Source organism: Xyrauchen texanus, chromosome 24, assembly GCF_025860055.1.
Source record: "Xyrauchen texanus isolate HMW12.3.18 chromosome 24, RBS_HiC_50CHRs, whole genome shotgun sequence".
Lineage (NCBI taxonomy): Eukaryota > Metazoa > Chordata > Actinopteri > Cypriniformes > Catostomidae > Xyrauchen > Xyrauchen texanus.
This window is the reverse complement of record NC_068299.1, coordinates 19659948-19677422: the sequence shown is the minus strand read 5'-3', so window position 1 is coordinate 19677422 and position 17475 is coordinate 19659948. Positions and strand designations below refer to the sequence as shown.

At 35.7% G+C, this 17475-nt stretch overlaps 1 protein-coding gene across 2 annotated transcripts in view; it reads right to left on the bottom strand.

Annotated features, from left to right (window-relative positions):
* Positions 1-13516, bottom strand: part of col17a1b (collagen, type XVII, alpha 1b) — a 29723-nt gene extending 16207 nt beyond the window's left edge. For both annotated transcript variants that reach the window (XM_052090487.1, XM_052090488.1), the window contains exons 1-28: positions 13370-13516; positions 11480-11544; positions 11171-11221; positions 10899-11006; positions 10543-10785; positions 10411-10458; positions 10278-10307; positions 9661-9708; positions 9161-9298; positions 7648-7821; positions 6988-7059; positions 6767-6841; positions 5646-5798; positions 5390-5476; positions 5123-5167; positions 4323-4475; positions 3973-4227; positions 2367-2417; positions 2209-2235; positions 2080-2106; positions 1889-1951; positions 1396-1500; positions 1208-1261; positions 1000-1017; positions 829-882; positions 591-626; positions 419-454; positions 251-313 (exon numbers count right to left, since the gene is read on the bottom strand). In XM_052090487.1, coding sequence (XP_051946447.1) covers positions 251-313; positions 419-454; positions 591-626; positions 829-882; positions 1000-1017; positions 1208-1261; positions 1396-1500; positions 1889-1951; positions 2080-2106; positions 2209-2235; positions 2367-2417; positions 3973-4227; positions 4323-4475; positions 5123-5167; positions 5390-5476; positions 5646-5798; positions 6767-6841; positions 6988-7059; positions 7648-7821; positions 9161-9298; positions 9661-9708; positions 10278-10307; positions 10411-10458; positions 10543-10785; positions 10899-11006; positions 11171-11221; positions 11480-11534 — 2269 coding nt within the window. In that variant the 5' untranslated portion in view covers positions 11535-11544; positions 13370-13516. The remainder of the gene's footprint in view (positions 1-250; positions 314-418; positions 455-590; positions 627-828; positions 883-999; positions 1018-1207; positions 1262-1395; positions 1501-1888; positions 1952-2079; positions 2107-2208; positions 2236-2366; positions 2418-3972; positions 4228-4322; positions 4476-5122; positions 5168-5389; positions 5477-5645; positions 5799-6766; positions 6842-6987; positions 7060-7647; positions 7822-9160; positions 9299-9660; positions 9709-10277; positions 10308-10410; positions 10459-10542; positions 10786-10898; positions 11007-11170; positions 11222-11479; positions 11545-13369) is intronic.
* Between the last annotated feature and the right edge of the window lie 3959 nt (positions 13517-17475).

Sequence of the window (17475 nt, the reverse complement as noted above, 5' to 3'; positions counted from 1 at the left end):
TTCTTTCTAAAAAGGCAAACTCTGCCACTGTGACCAGTGCATACAGCACAATGTTTCTGGAAGTTCAGTCTGGTGTTGTTGACCCACGTGTGATATGACTTCACAGTCAAAGAATATACAGTATCTCTGATGGAGTTATGGTCTGGTGCGTTTATTTATTTATTTTTTTTGCTTCGACATATTAGGCATTGGCACTTATAGGCCAACAATATATTCGTATTCGGCTCGGATAATAAGATAAATCGTTCACCTGCTGATCCTTTAGCTCCTTGCTCACCAGCAGGCCCCTGTCGACCAGCAGCCCCAGGAACACCTGAAGTGCAGGTACAGTGGTTTAAACTGAATTAGATATTTGCAAACATAACTGAAAGATTCTAATTCTTTGATATGGTTCTTTGTTAAGTTTAAACATACACACCTGGCAACCCATTGTCTCCTTTGTCACCATGATCACCTGAGATACAATACATACAAAATGTGCATGAATTCACATTAACTGCAGTAATGGTCTGGTATACTGTATGTATAACACATGATAACAAATGGATTTTCATAACACATATCAGGCTGACACATAGTTGGGTACAGACCTTTAATTCCAGGTGTGCCAGGAAGTCCTCTATCACCTGCCAAGAAACAACAGAAAATATATATATATATATATATATATATATATATATATATATATATATATATATATATATATATATATATATAATGTATTTTTAACCCTAACCCATGAATGAAAGACGTGTTGCTTTAAATAGTCGTACATCAGAATGAGCTCTGTTGAATTACAATCTTTTTAATTGATCCGCAGCAACAAACCTTTAAGTCCAGCAGGGCCAGATTCACCTCTGAAGCCCTGAGGGCCTTGTTCACCTAAACAAAGGAGGGTACTGGTTATAGTTTGTACATTTACAATCATATAATATGATGTCACTAAACAATTATTGTATCAGAAGTCACTTAAATTATTTTTGTAAAATGGTTGATTACCATGTAAACCACGAGCACCTGTTGAACAAACAGACAAAACAAGAACAAAGATTAAACACATACTGCTTTACTGCTGATTGATTATGAAAACATTTACAAATGTTTATGCATATATTTTCATGCCATTTCTATTGCAATGCATTTATTTTGCACAAAGATTCATATGTCTCCCATTCTATACAGACTACTAAATATATCAAGTATTAACCTTTAAGCCCAGGTGGACCAACCGGACCAGGAGATCCAGGAAAACCAGGGATACCTAGAGAAGTTAAAAGACATACTTTGTAAATATCTTCCAACCAACAGTAAAATGTACATATTTTATCATTTAGATTAGATCAATAATTATAACATGGTTCAAAAGGCAAATTCTCAAATAAATCAGGATCCTACCCCTTTCACCCTTCTCTCCAGCTCCCGGGGGTCCTGGCTCTCCATGGGGCCCAGTCGGTCCATCTCTCCCCCTGAACCCTGGTGGTCCTTCTGCACCACGTTCACCTGTAAAATACAGTTATAAAGCCTGGATGAGCTTCAAAAGTCTTTATTCATCTTTTTCTTTTTTCTTAAACATGTCAAATCAACATGATCAACAATGTTATATTGCATTCCCAACTTGTAGAGTAGATACCATTGTGATGGGTATGTACGGTAGACATTTGGAATTTTGGAAACCACTCAACTTGTTATTTATTATTGCACTAGAATTAAGAGGCCATTTACACAGAAAGGTTCAAATACATCCAATGTGAACGGCCCCAAATACCCTTTGCAGCAATTATGGACTTTGGCTTTCTAAACTTCTCAAGTTATAATTAGGTGTAAATTTTGAATGTAAAAATGTGTTAAGTGGAAACACAGAATAGATGATTGTGAATGTGTTAATCACCTGCACTTCCTTTTTCTCCTTTTGATCCTTCTCTTCCTGGATGTCCTGGTATTCCTGGTGGGCCTAGTGTTACACATCAAAAACAATGAAATGTGACTAACTATTGAGGTAATAGTAAGATGGGTAATAGTTGAGTAACTATTAAGACTTTAGTTGTTTAGTTGTATAAGTCAACAAAGCCTTTTTCTTACCCTGCAATCCTGGAAAACCATTGTCTCCTAAAAAACATGTTAAAATAATTTAAGCTTCCACGTACATGACTGTAAGTAATCTGACTGTTCATTTCATTTACAGCTAGACAGTTCTAAAATTTTACAAACCCTTGGGCCCTGGAGATCCAGCATCACCTGAAAGTGGTGAAAAAAGTACATGTATAATGGTAAAATAGGTTACTGTTTTCTAATTTTCTGTAGAAGTTGTAAATGAAGCTTTCTATACTAAATTACTAATATCTAAAGTACTAAATATCTGCTCATACCTTTAGGTCCTGGCAATCCTCTTTCATCTTTGATTGAAGAAGCTAGGAAGGCTAAATACACAAAAATAGTACTTTATTTATGGCAGAGGCTTTTTGCACTAAGTGTAAATATCAACCAAAAGCATCTTCTTTGCACTAAATGCAAATAGTGGCAGATATTTTCACCCCTAATTAAACACTAACATACAGTATAGGGGAAGAACTGCAGCATGTTTGTTGTGTTTATTTAAAGTCCCACAGACACCCTACACCAACTCCTACCCCTAAACCTAACCCTAACCTTTCCCTACAAAAATTAACCATGGTTTTACTACAGTAACAATAGTCTCACCATGGTATTTTGTAGTAAAGTTATTATAACCATAAAATGTAACATAGTTACTATAGTAACACCATATTACTGTAGTAACACCATGGTTAATTGTATTAAAACTTTTACTTCTGACAAAAAAAAAAAAAAAACGTAGTTATTACTGTACAACATTGAGATAGTGACCCATGGTTAGCTTTACCCAATACCTTTCTCTCAACTCCCCAACCTTCACTGTGACCAAATCACTGCAAGGAAATCAACTATTATATTACATTTTTATGTATTATTATAAGTACTATTTAAAGAATTAATTTTTTCCACCAAACTATTGGAGTGCAAAAAGTCACTCCATTTATTTACATTACTGGCAATGGCCCCAAAAGGTATTAGGACACTCATAGCCAAAATATACTGTATGAATGTCTTTACATTAGAAAATATAATATCAAACCAAATGCACTTTAGAAAAAACTAATCCACAAATCCACTTTTTATTTTTTTTGCAAACCATTCCTCACTTTTTTTTTTATTGAAACATTTGGACACTTTTTACTTGTCAGACTTTGTGGAACATGTCCATAGTACACATGATGAACTGGAATTGGAATGCTCAATTCCCACTACTTGGCCGGTCCTCATGGTCCCCCTATAATAAGGGCACAGTAAGTCGCTTTGGATAAAAGCATCTGCCAAATGCATAAATGTAAAATGTAAATGTAATTCTTAGTTGCCTCCGTTTCTGAGACGTCAATCCACGCATCTTATCACGTGGCTCATTGTGCATGACACTGCGGAGACTCACAGCATGTGATCCACCCACAACTTTCCATGCACCCAATTGAGACCGAGAACCACTAATCACGTCCAAGAGGAGGTTACCCCATGTGACACTACCCTCCCTAGCAACCGGGCCAATTTGATTGCTTAGGAGACCTGACTGGAGTCACTCAGCACACCCTGAATTTGAACTTGCAACTCCAGGGGTGGTAGTCAGCTTCAATACTCGCTGTACAACCCAGGCCCCCCACTCATGTGAATTTGAGGGAAACTGACTTTATACATTCACTAAAAATCACCTTGACACAAGTTTCTTAAAAATCAATGCAATGCAGATGAAGGCTAAAAAAAAGGTAAGTGAGTTCAGAGAAAAGTTCTTGCATAATTTGTTTTCGATGCCCTTTGTTTTAATATTTTGTATCTAATGAAATGACAAATCAGTTATTATTGTGAGACTTTATAAGTTGTGCATGTTTATGTGTGTGTATGTGCAAGCAGAACTGTGTTCATTTGTACCTTTCATGGCTTCAGACTGCAGCTCTGCTCTCAGGATTTGCTGTACATTTCTCTGAAGTGCTGAATTATCAGAATAGACTGTAGACCCCACATTTTCATTCCCCAGTGAATTTTCATATGCCAGTTTACTTGCACCACTATTATATTTGTAAATGTCATCCACAGAAGCATACAGGCGACTTGTGTGGGCAGACATGGAGGAAGACATTCCCTCGAGAGCGCCTACACGAGCCTTTAGTTTCTTGACCTCTTCAGCTTCAAAGAAAAGGGGTATAACATATTATAACCAATTAACCAATAGCATTAGTCAGTGAGTATATCATGTCTTTCATGGGAATGAAAAGACTTACATAGCGCAATGAGTCCAAAAAGAAGGCCAAGGAGCAACAGGAGGCTGAGCAAAAAACCCAGGAGCCACTTCCACCAGGAACAGCACTGAGACCCACAGCCCCAAAAACCCCCACCACACTTACAGTCATCATCATCCTCCACCTTATGAATCTCTGACAGGACACACAAACAGCAGGAGACAGGTGAGATTCATTACTCACCCTCCAATTATTCCAAACCTGAATGACTTTCTGTCTTCTGTTGAACATAAAAGGAGATGTTTTGATGAAGACAGCCCACAATCTTTTTAATACAATGTCAGTTGATAGTGCCTCAAGTTAAACCTTAAAAAAGTACCCAAATGTATCATAAAAGTATTACATGCAACTCTTACAAAATAGGTAGCAAGGCATAGGATTTAGTGAGAAACAACAAAAATTTTCAATTTTCAGAGATAATGTAGTTGCACATGCATGCATGATCGCTATGAGAGAAGCTCCTTCACAGTGGCATGTGTATTCATACGAGAACTTGCATTGCTTTTAGCGCTAAACTGATGGTTTGCCTTCAGAAGATTTTGAACATCATGCACAATTCACACAGATTACACTCATGACACTTTCAGTCCTTTAAATCTTGAAAGTGAGGAACTATTCACTGCCATTGTATTGAAATGACGATGGGCTATTTTCAATAAAACATCTCCTTTTATGTTCCTCATGTGGAAAATTCATATGCATGTGAGGGAATAATTTTGGTGAACTATTCCTTTATTTCACAACCTTTTGGGCTTTAAGGGGTACTTTAACTAATGTTTTACCTGCATATGTAGCTTTATCTTTTGTTGACACTGATGTAGACCCATCTTTGGAGAGGAAAAAATATTTTTGTGATGTCAACACATATTTTCAAGATTTCATTGAGCCATACAATGACTTTGATTAAGTTAAAAAATCAAGATGAAAACTGTAATTTATAAAGCTTTTTTCAAAGCTTAATTTAGTACTAAACTAAAACAACACATCTAACAGAAAACCTCTATGTATATTTATATATTTTAACATATTACTAGTATAATTGTGCATACATTGTGTGCCAGAGGTGGACTTGACAGGGACTCTTTCTGAGTAGCTGACTGCAGTTTCTTTCTTCACTGACACATCTGAGTATGACCCTTTAAAACAAAATAGTCTGGTACTCAGTTAATCAGTATAGTGGTGTATGTTGTAGGTCAGAACACATTATGTGATATTTAAAATCACTCTAATTCAATCACTAAAATAATATCCTTGCAATATAAAAATCGCATGCAACAACTTAATTCAGTCATCCAATATGTTTACCGGCTGTCCCATTGGGGGCGCTGTTGGTAAATTGCTTGCCACTGTCTTTGGTAAGAATGAGTTCTTCAGTCTCTCTCTTCACAGGAATGTTCTCTTTCTCCAAAATCAGGTATCTCTTTGCCACATTCTCATTATGGAGCCTTGTGCCAGTTCCTTAATAGGACACAAAGAGTTCCCATTTATTGTGCAACAATGATTGTCACTGGCAGCACATCTTTGGAGAATTAAAATGATAAGCCTTAGAGGTATAAATCACCCAAAAATAAAAATTCTGTCAATAACGCAACGCACCCTCATGTTGTTCTAAACCCATATGACTTTCTTTTTGTTTTGTTAACACAAAAGGAGATCTTAGCCAGAATAACAGCCTCAGTCACCATTCACTTTCATTGTTTTGAAAAAAGATGCAATGAAAGTGAATGGTGACAGGGGATAACAGTCTCCATAACATTTCCTTTTGTGTTCCACAGAGGGTTTTGAACGACAAGAGGGTGAGTATGTGATGACAGAATGTACATTTTTCAAATGAAAATTCTCCCGTCATTTACTCAGATGTGTATAACTTTCTTAAGAAGATAAAAGAATATCTCAGCTCTTTTGGTCCATTAAATGCAAGTGAATTGTGGCTAGAACTTTGAAGCTCCAAAAAGCACATAAAAGTAATCCATATGACTCCAGTGAATAAATCCATGTCTTCAGAAGGGTTAGAAACAGATCAATATTTCAGTCCTTTTTAACTATAAATCTCCACTTTCACAATCTTCTTTTGTTTTTTGGTGATTGACTCCTTAGTGCATATTGCCACCTACTGGTGTTTGCTGGTCAAAGGTGGAGATTTAAAGTAAAAAAGGACTGAAATATTGATCTGTTTCTCACCCACACCTATCATACAGATTCTGCAGACATGGATTTAATTTGATGTTGATTTTATGTGCTTTTTTGAGCTTCAAAGGTCTGATCACCCTTTTCTTGCATTGTATGGACCTACAGAGCTGAGATATTCTTCTAAAAAATATAATTTGTGTTCTGCAGAATAAGGAAAGTCATACACATCTGGAATGGCATGAAAGTGTGTAAATGAGAGAATTTTGGCTGGTACAAATTTAACATAATATAAGCACCTGAAGTGGATACACCTGTACTGACAGCAAAAGTGCTGCTTGGACCTGATGAATAATTTTTCTTCACTCCATATCCTGAAGAATACACACATAAACCGAAATAAATATTGGCTTATGTCTGTGCAGTAGCTCATGCTTAATAGAAACAGTATGGCTATACCTTGACAAGATCAATGTCATTACAATACAATGAAACTATATAATATCCTTCAGAGGCATACCTGAGTGTGTGTGAACTCCACTGGAAGATAAAACTCCACTAACAGGAGATAAATTGTTATGGAAGCCATACACTGTAAGCCAAGGAAACAAGATGATATAAATTAGTGTCTGTAAGAGGACTGTGGTTTTAATTATAGTGATTGATTTACTGAATGTGGTATTACTTTACAGTCATGGTATGTAGAATATTGCCACACTATATTTATCAGTTGTGTTGCTGGTAATACATTTTTTATTTTTGAATAAAAAAAGCTGAAGTGTGTTATTTTTTCGATGTTAAAATACTCCTATCCTCACTTAATATGCAGAGACAAGTAAGCCATTTGGAAGTTGATTCCCCTGAAAAGTGTAAACACTGTGGCTCTTTCTTAACATTGCTCTGTTTGTTAAGTAGCAACATTGGTCATGAGTTTGAGGTGGTATTATCTGTTCATCCGATGGCAGATGGGAGGGAGTGTTTGGGAAACCTGTTTGAAATCATACATTTTGTAATTCAGTTTAGTGAGACGCAGAAATTACACACTTCAGGATTACATGTTTATGTAAGTGAATGTGCATGTTAAAAATTTGCCCCAAAAAGTTAATTTGTTTTTCGATCAAATATCTTTATTATTAAAAGAAGTGTTGAAAAGATGTGCCTTTGTCAAAGCCCCACAGACCTGATAAGGAGGATGGTGATGTGCTGTTGACAACAGAAGTTCCTGTTGACATGTTGTTTGTGTTGCTGTGCAGACCGTAAGCAGTACCAGTGGACACTGCAGAGGGCAGTGTGGAGCTCTTCCATGCATATGAGCCCAGCTGGGTGTCAAGAATAGTGGTGTCATATTGCTCGACTGAGAAAATAAAAAGGAGCCCAGAGGGAAGTGTTATTATTCAGTGGTTTTTCAAGTTTTTGCAAAAAAAAAACAATGATGTCATCATTGACTTACCCAATTGTTCCGAACCCATGTTACTTTTTTCTTCTTCCATGGAATCCAACAGGAGATGTAAGGCACAATGCCTCAGTCACAATTAACTTACTTTGCATTATTTGTATTTAAAAAAATAAATACAATTTAACAGTGAAAGTGAAGGATCATTCTGCCTAACATGACCTTTTGTGCTCCATGAAAGAAAGTTTACATATTGGTAACAACATGAGGGTGAGTAAATAACACTTTTGTATGGTAAACTTTTAATAGAGAAACATACAAATATGGAGACCGACATAAGTATACACACGAATGAGACAATTATTGACTGACATTAAGAGTATAGAGTTGATGTGGATAGATTAGCTCAGATGCTTTGATCTTGGTCAAATTAAATGATAATTGTTAGAATTCATCTTCAAATTCCAGACTTTTAATTGCAGACAAGTTAAAGATGTGTATGACTTTCTTTTTTCTGCAGAACACAAACAAAGATTTTTAGAAGAAAATCTCAGCTTTGTAGGTCCTTACAATGCAAATTAACAAGTCCAAAATTTGAAGCCCCAAAAAGCACATTAAGGCAACATAAAAGCAATCCATACAACTCCAGTGGTTAAATCCATGTCCTTAGAAGCAATATTATATTTTTTACTATAAATTTCAACTTTCAAACAGGCCTCCTCTCTCTCCTAACAGAGCCCTTTTTATTTTTGGCATTGCACATTCTTTGTTCATATCACCACCTCTTGGGTAGGCAGAATAATAATAAAAAAAAAACCCTACTTCTGTTTCTCGCCCACATCTATCATATTGCTTTTTTTTATTCTACCTTTATGTGCTTTTGGAGCTTAAAGAAACTGGTACCCATTCATTTGCATTGAATGGACCAACAGAGCTGAGATTCTTCTAAAAATCTTTGTTTGTGTTCAGCTGAAGAAAGAGTCATACACATCTTGTGTGGAATGAGGGTGAGTAAAAGATTAAATAATTTACATTTTTGGGTGAACTATTACTGTCTGTGTCAAAGAGGCATCAGTGAACATCTCATTTTAGTTTTTCTTTCCAATGGGAATGTCTTTATACTTTGAAATAGGTGTGGAATGCAAGTTATGTATTCACAAATGTACTGAGGAATTTGTGTTTTTGTATGTAAAAGCAAATATGGTGTTTCATATAAAAGAAGATGCTGTACTTAATCAAACCTTTACCAGTCAAGCATGATCTGTTATCAACTTAAACTCTCCTATCCTGCCTTTGTTACCTGGCTTGGTGGAGATCTTGGCCTCTACTGTGTCCCTGCGGGGTACAGGAAGGGGGGAGGAAGAGGGAGATCGTGTGGGGCTGATGCTGGCAGAGCGCGACCTCTTCAACAGCTTCTTCACATCATCCAGCTCTGTCCCTATAGCAACAGCATTGTATTAATCACAAACCTGCCATCTAAATGTGTCTCTCACTTTTCACTCTCTCAAACTATTAATAGCTGCTCTTGAACAAAACCATAAAATAATGACTGAACTGGCCTCTGAACTCCAATATAATTAAAAACATTGAGCCTCTGAAAATAATGTTCAATAAATTTGTTAGTTAAAATAGTTTCCCCAAGTTACGAAATGAGTATTTTAATTCCAACATTTCTTTCAATAATTATTCAGTATCAATACAGATATGTTTTTTTATTGAATTTTTATGCTAATAACACATGGATATGTATAAATGTAAATTATTTCTTAAGAAACCTGAATTAGAGAGAAAACAACCTACATCTAGTGGAGGGAGATGCACTCTGCAGTCTGGTCCTGATTTCTGTCTCTACAGTAGAGAGAGAGAGAGAGAGAGAGAGAGAGAGAGAGAGAGAAAGAGGGAGAAAACAGTTGAATTTGAAATGTGGTTTGAAACTTTATTACTGATAACAGGAGAAATTGGCCTAAATTAATTTAGAAATAAATTATATGTGGTTTGTGAATGTAGTACAAAAAATAAAAAGGGATAGTTCACCCAAAAATTTTAATTCAGTCATCATTTAATCACCCTTGTGTTGTTCCAAACCCATATGACTTACTTTCTTCCATGGAAAACAAAATGAGATATTAGGCAGAGTGTTAGGAACTGACAACCTCAGTCAACATTTACTTTCATTGTATGAAAAAAGAGAGCTGCATCAACTTTCTTCAAAATTTCTCCTTTTGTGTTTCACGGAAGAAAGGAAGTCATATTGCTTTGGAACAACATAAAGGTGAGATAATTTTCATTTTGGGGTAAACTATCCTTTTAAGGCCTTTTTATCTTAAGCATTATGAATATTACTAATAATTATCATACAAATATTAGTAATGGAAAGTTAGTTAAACGTCATCGTCTTGTTTGAATGATAATCTCACCCCTGCTCTGACTTCGTCCTCTAGTTGAACCTATAAAATGGAGACCAATGAAACTTAAACAACAACTGATTGCACCCTCCTCTCACTTATATTAAAATCATGTTAATCAGTTTTATTTTTCAGAGGGTTTCACCATAGACTTTTCTTGTGATCTCTGGGGATGAGTTGTCACTTGAACTCCCTAAAGGTAAAAACAGATTACAGATTTAAAAAACAGATTTCAGATTGATTTATTCTCATATAAGTTTCCTCATATTTGACTAACCATAACGTCTTGATTGGGTGGTCATGTTTTCCCTCTCCAGAAACAAAGGGGAGCTGCAGGACTCTTGTGTTCTTCTCATGCTCTCAGAGCTGGATCTCACCCTGGAACCTGAGTCGATTCCAAAGGAACTCTCAAAAACTGCAGAGGCGCCATCTGCCCTCCTGCCTTCACTCACAGACAACTCCTCTGCCAGAAATTCCCTTGATCCAGAGCCTAACCAATCTGCGCTCACACCCACAGAGGCTGAGACACAGAGGCAGGGACAATTTTAGCCCATGGCAAATTATAAAAAAAATCATAAACATTTCTATGATTTCTTATCCTGTGTATTTAAAATGAATGTTTTATTGGCGTACAGGATGAGATGTGAGAACTGTCGCTGATTTGAGTTAAAATGTTCTTCTCCAGGCCAGTGGACCCTGCATTACTTGACATTCCCTTGTGGGAGGAAGCAATGAAGCCTCCTGAGGGTTAAAAACAGTGTAAAAATTCACATACTGAATTAAAGTCCTTCTTGAGCTACATCCACAGTATGATGAAGAATTGTCCTATGATGTACACCTACAAAACAGCAACTTAAGATTTCAATATCTGAATATACATGGGGGAAGGAAAAGAGGCAACTTACGTGGAGGCAAAGATGTAAGTCTTGTTGTGGTGACTGTGGTTTCAGTGAAGTCTGTTTTAAAAATAAATGCCTCTCTTAAGAACACGTACAGTTCTTGTTAGATAAAAAAACATAAAGCAGGAAAAAACTAGCACAGAACAAAACTGACTCACTACAGTCCTGTAATAAGGCTCATAATTAATATGACACAACCAGTAGATAGCGCGGTCTTTTCAAAAGATTTTGTTCAAATTTATACAATAATGAAGAAATAAAAATCCAAACTTAGTGCAAGAATAAAAGTGATGATTAAACAGCCATCATCCTCACCTCTGTCTCCTGCACTTCCTCCTGAATAGTTTCTATGCCCTCTTAAGTCATCCATTCCATATTAACTGATGAAAGAGAAAATGAAATCAGTTTATTGTTGTTGTTTCACAAACAATTGCAGTCAAACCAATTAAAATAATTAAAATAGATGTGACGTGAATTAGTCTAGCTATAGATCTGCCCATACATATTCCCACTTTAAAAAACTGTTTTGTGACTTCAAAAAAAGGTGATTTTTGTGTTAACTAGTTATATTCAATTTAAAAATGTTAATCTTGCTAAATTCACCTGATAAATTAGGCTACACCAACAAAATCAAATGTTATGGGTTAGTTCAAATAGAAATAGATCCTTGATATACTGTAACAATTACAGGTTACCACCTTTTTTTTCAGTGCATTCTCAGTACATATTATTACTATTTCCACCCTATATAATAATAGTAAAACTATGTCATCATAAACGTGAAAAGCAAAAATAGAAAAATTATACTATCCTATGTTTTAACATCTTTAAAGTAGCCAATCTTAAATGGTCTTGATTTTAAAAATGCAACCTTTCATTTTCTTTAAAACAGTATCTAACTGGGATGTTTTTTAAACAGTTTTGAAGCCGTCCCAATTTAAGCTAGGTACTTTTAGCTGCTTTTCCTTCACTTTTAAATCCAATTTATCCATTTTAAAAAAAAGATATATATATTATTTTTAATAAATTAACATCTTGTTTTGTGAAGACATTCAAATGTCACCAGAACAACTTTCAAGCATTTAAGCATAATTCTTTAAATCAAAATTTTTTTAAGCTCATGAAAAACATTTCAAAATTCTGACTTGTGTACTGTCTGTACTATATTACTAAAGCATATATTTGTGTGTGTTACTGCACTGAGAAGAGGTTATTAGCTATTACAATACTGTAAAAGTATTAGCTACATAATAGCTACTGTACACACTACCTTAAGTATAATTTATAAATAAATTACATTTCATTACATATTCCTGTGTGAAAGGATAATTTATGTTTACATGATGATAATTTACCAGAATCTGGAGAGCATATGGATAAGTGTTTTACTGTATATCTGCATGTCCCTCACAGCAACAAATTTTAACAAGAATTGTAAACCTTCTGTGTACACCGATAAACAAAACGAATTTTCTCTGTGCTGAAAGACTCATATTTCGAGGCAAGCATGTCATAGAACGGGAGACTATTCCAGACCACATCCAAGATCGAATCATAATTGATGCACATATAACACTTAATGCCAAAGGGGCAAAAAATGGCTCCAACAAAAGACTGGATAAGTGTACTGTAGAGTCTCATATTTGCACTGGAGAGAGTGAAGCAATTCATCACTGCTACCACACCCTCCTCTTCATCTCATCTTCGAAGTTCAAATGCAAGGTCAGCTACTGTTTTCCGTCAAACCACATTAAATAAAAAGCTCAACTCAATGGATGGCATCCCATACACAAACAGTGCCTTTATTGGTGATTGTCCATGCCAAACCCTTTTCAGTCCTGGACTCAATTTGTGCAGTGACACCCTAGTTTTAGTCCAATTTCTTTATATATTACAATAAAATATTCATGCAACATGCATGCATGTTATCTCAAAATCTGAAAATGTAAGGAAACATAATATTATCAACACAAAGACAAAGTGAGTTATAACTTTGCAAAGAACTTTCATATTAGATTTTAAAGAAATATTTCATGAGAGCAACAGGTGAATGACATCTATAAGAAGGAATAACTTCTTGAGATCCATTACATTACAACCGAAACAGAGTATCTGCAATTCATTTATCTTCTCTCTCTTATAGGATTGAAAAAAGAAGAGAAAAATATTTTAAGTGTGCAAGTGAAATCATCCAAAATGCTTTACCTCTGATCCTGAAGAGATTGAATTGTGTCCACTTGAGAGTTTCCTGTGAGCTTCACCAGCGTGAATATCGACACCTGACTTAAGTTACGTTCTTTATATTTTCTTTCTGCTTTCACGGACAAGCCTCCACAGTACTCCTGGATTTGATTTTAAAGTGAGCCACTCCCCTATTGGCAGGTACGCAGATAGACTTCTGAAAAAGGCAATACCCCCGGGAATCAAAATTTTAAGCTTTATGATTCTGCACACTATAACTTTAGGACATGTTCAGGTGAAGACAGGTGTGGCTAGATTTGCTAGCGGTGCGTCAGTAACCACATAAAATCCCAAATGTTAGGATTAATCTACCACTGTTGGCATAGCAGTGTAAACATAACAGGAAAAATATTTGTTGTGTTTTTGTTTTCTTCTAAAATATAAATCATTTTGGTCCTTGTTTCATTTGAAAGTCTATGGGAGAGTCTGTAAAATGATTTTCCCAGAAATTAGGCAAAGAAGACCAATCTCATTGAACCATATAATTGTGCAGAGTTAGAACATCAATGATCATCTTTAAAAGGGAAGGAGAAAACAATTTTAATATCTTGATATCAATGGTTTTTTGTCAAATCAAACTCTGTGAAATTTTGCTGAAAATGTACCTGTTTTTGTAATGATTTTGGGCCTTGTTTCCTTTGAGAGTCTATCAGATAGTCTGTAAATGATTTTCTCAGAAATTAGGTAATGAGGATTGTGGGCCAGCTCCAACTTTTGTCAGGTTTAAATTATTTCATGCTCTGTCTCTCATTAAAACACACTATAGACATCGAGAGTTCTCAACTGGTGGGTTGCGACACAAAAATGGGATGCAGGTCTATTCTGACATAGTCACAGACAGCAGAAAAACTATGTAAAACGCAAATAATAAAAAGCAACTGACCATAAATTCATGCATATTTATGCTTATGATAATAATTTTGCATAATAACAATAAGAATATTGTTGAGCCTATGCAGTTCTATTTTTAAAACACTACATGTTTGGTTTTAAAAACAGTATTGTTTACTCTTGAACGATTTGTTACTGTTTTAGTTTGTCACTTGACATCCAATGTGAAATCTGATTTAGAAGGAAAACCCGTCAAGAACAACTGTTTTACATCCTTAAATACCTCTCCGATTATTCTGTACTATTAGTTGAAAATACTGGCTTTTTATTAACTTCAAAAAAATTAAGTGACTTTTTCAGAGCAAGCGTAAGCCTTTAATGAGATTGTGAAACATGACCAAATACAATTTGTTTTTACTGAATGTGTGGAAATTTGAACAGATTTTAGACAGAATATTTGTATGACCTGTGGTCAGATTAGGATATTTTTGGTCTTTATTACCAGTAACACTTTAAGTAATCCTCATTCATGCAGTACAATCCATCACTCTGAATACAGGCATTCATGCATGTCATCTTTATATTAAGGCAATCCTCCTATACAATCAAAGGGTGTTTGTTGACAAACTCTGATTTGATTGGATTTGATTTGATGCCATGATACATTCTACCATAATTTATATTATTTATTATGAATCACTCTCTCTAAATACAGTTGAATCATAAAACAATACAGATGTTCTAAATGGTATCCAGGTGCACACAAGCCTTTCCCAAGGGAATAAAAGGGCGCTGCCTCTCTTGAGATTCATATGTCTTTTTTTCTATTGATACATTCTTCCCTCTGACCACACCCTGCTGGTACAAAACACACATGACTCATACAAGCTTTGTCACCACCCCTAATGCAGCTTTCTTTTTTTCTTCTAAGTGTATTAGACAACATATCATTAGAAAAACTGCTGTGAGAAAGCATTTTAAGTCCACAGCTAGTTTCAATCTCAGATACAAGCCATAACAAGAGAGAAACATGTCCAGTAATAGAGGCAGAACTGTCAAGGGATCTTTGAAGAAGAAAACAACATGAATGAACTGAACCACAAACGTAACCATCTGAAAAATAGAAATTATAACTAAAGTACTTTGAAGCCAGTGTTTTTCCTTATGGGTCTTTACATCCACAACTTCTATGTTTGGATTCGTCACCTGACTTTAACTATTCAGTCGTAATTCATCGTGATTTATCCATCTCTATCTTCTACGTTAATTTTTTTCACCCTTTAAACTGTATGAGACATGAAGACAAATTAGTTCAAAACCCACCATGTGTCTTTTCTTTATACGGGCATTCATGTTTTATGATTGATAAAGGCTATTGAGTCCAGTCGTTCACCAGTTATCAAATGGGTGATACAGCAAGGCCATATATTTGCAAATAAATATGTGTACACAACATTGCAGGTTAATTCATTAACATTAACTAACCTCCTTCTGAAAAAAAAAGCTAAAACCTCCCTAAACTGGTTAGCTGGTCTTAGGATGGTTTAAGGTGGTCTTAACTGACCTCTCCGCCTGACCAGCTAAAAAGTGCTATACCATGACCCCTCTAATTACAGCAAACGGACCAGCCTGTTTGTCCAGCTATGATCAGCTAACAGGCTGAGGCTGGTTTTAGCTGTTTTATTCAGCAGGAATAAATTGTGTTAATTACTGAATGTACCCTAATATTTTATCCACGTTTATTCATTAATTCACATAACATTAGCATGTAAATTCAGTGAAAGGAAACTGAAAAGCGGTTTGTTACCTTTCCCAGTTCATTTCTTACTGCGAATGTGAACGTTGTTCCTTATCATTGGCAACTGAATTACTCTCAAGACTTTTGTAAAAAAAAAAAATAAATAAAATAATATATATATATATATATATATATATAATTTTTTTTTAAATCCCCTTTTCTCCCAATCTGGAATGCCCAATTCCCACTACTTGGTAGTTCCTCGTGTTGGCGCAGGTACTCACCTCAATCCGGGTGGCGAAGGACAAGTCTCAGTTGCCTCCACTTCTGAGACCATCAATCCACGCATCTTATCACGTGCATTTTAGGCATGATACCGCGGAGACTCACAGCATGTGGAGGCTCATGCTACTCTCCGTGATCCACGCACAACTTACCACGTGCCCCATTGAGAGTGAGAAGCACTAATCGTGACCACAAGGAGGTTACCCCATGTGACTCTACCATCCCTAGCAACCGGGTCAATTTGGTTGCTTAGGAGACCTGACTGGAGTCACTCAGCACACCCTAGATTCGATCTCGTGACTCCTGAGGTGGTTGTAAGCGTCAATACTCACTGAGCTACCCAGACCCAGACGTTTGTACATTTTCATCCTTAACAGAATAGTTCACCCAAAAATGACAATTCTCTCATAACTCACCCTCAGGCCATCCCAGGTGTGTATGACTTACTTTCTTATGGTGAACACAAAGATATTTAGAAGAATATCTCAGCTCAGTTGGTCCATACAGTGAAATTAATTGTTGGCCAGAACTTTGAAGGTCTAAAAAGTACATAAAGGCAGCATAAAGGTAATCCATATGACTCCAGTGTTTATATGAAGCAATTTGATAGGTGTGGGCAAGAAACAGATCAATATTGAAGTCCTTTTTTTACTACAAATCTCCACTTTATCTTTCACATTCCTATTCTTTTTTTTTTTTTTTTTTTGGTGAATTTAGAGGGGGGAAAAAGGACTTAAATGTTGTTCTATTTCTCACCCACATCAATCATATCATTTTAGAAGACATGCATTTAACCACTGGAGGCCTATTGCTTTTATGCTGCCTTTGTCCTCTTTGGAGCTTCAAATTTCTGACCACCATTCAACATTCTTCGTTTGTATCAAGCAGAAAATAGAAGGTTACACATTTGGAATGGCATGAGGGTGAGTAAATTATAAGAATTTTCCTATTTGGGTGAACTTTCCCTTTAAATAGGTCCGAACTGCGAGCTGTGACGTTCATTAAACTGTTCTCAGAGCAAAATAACGAGACTCTAGAAAAACACACAAAAACGGCCCATAAATGTAACAGTTGGGTAGTTTATTTTGAAAGTATAATTTGTGTACAGCTTTTTTTTTTTTTTTTTTTTACAGCATCATTAACTTGACAAACAGTACTTTAAAACTAAATTTCCCAAGACGCTTAGGAAAATGACAAGACAAGAAGGAAGTGACGA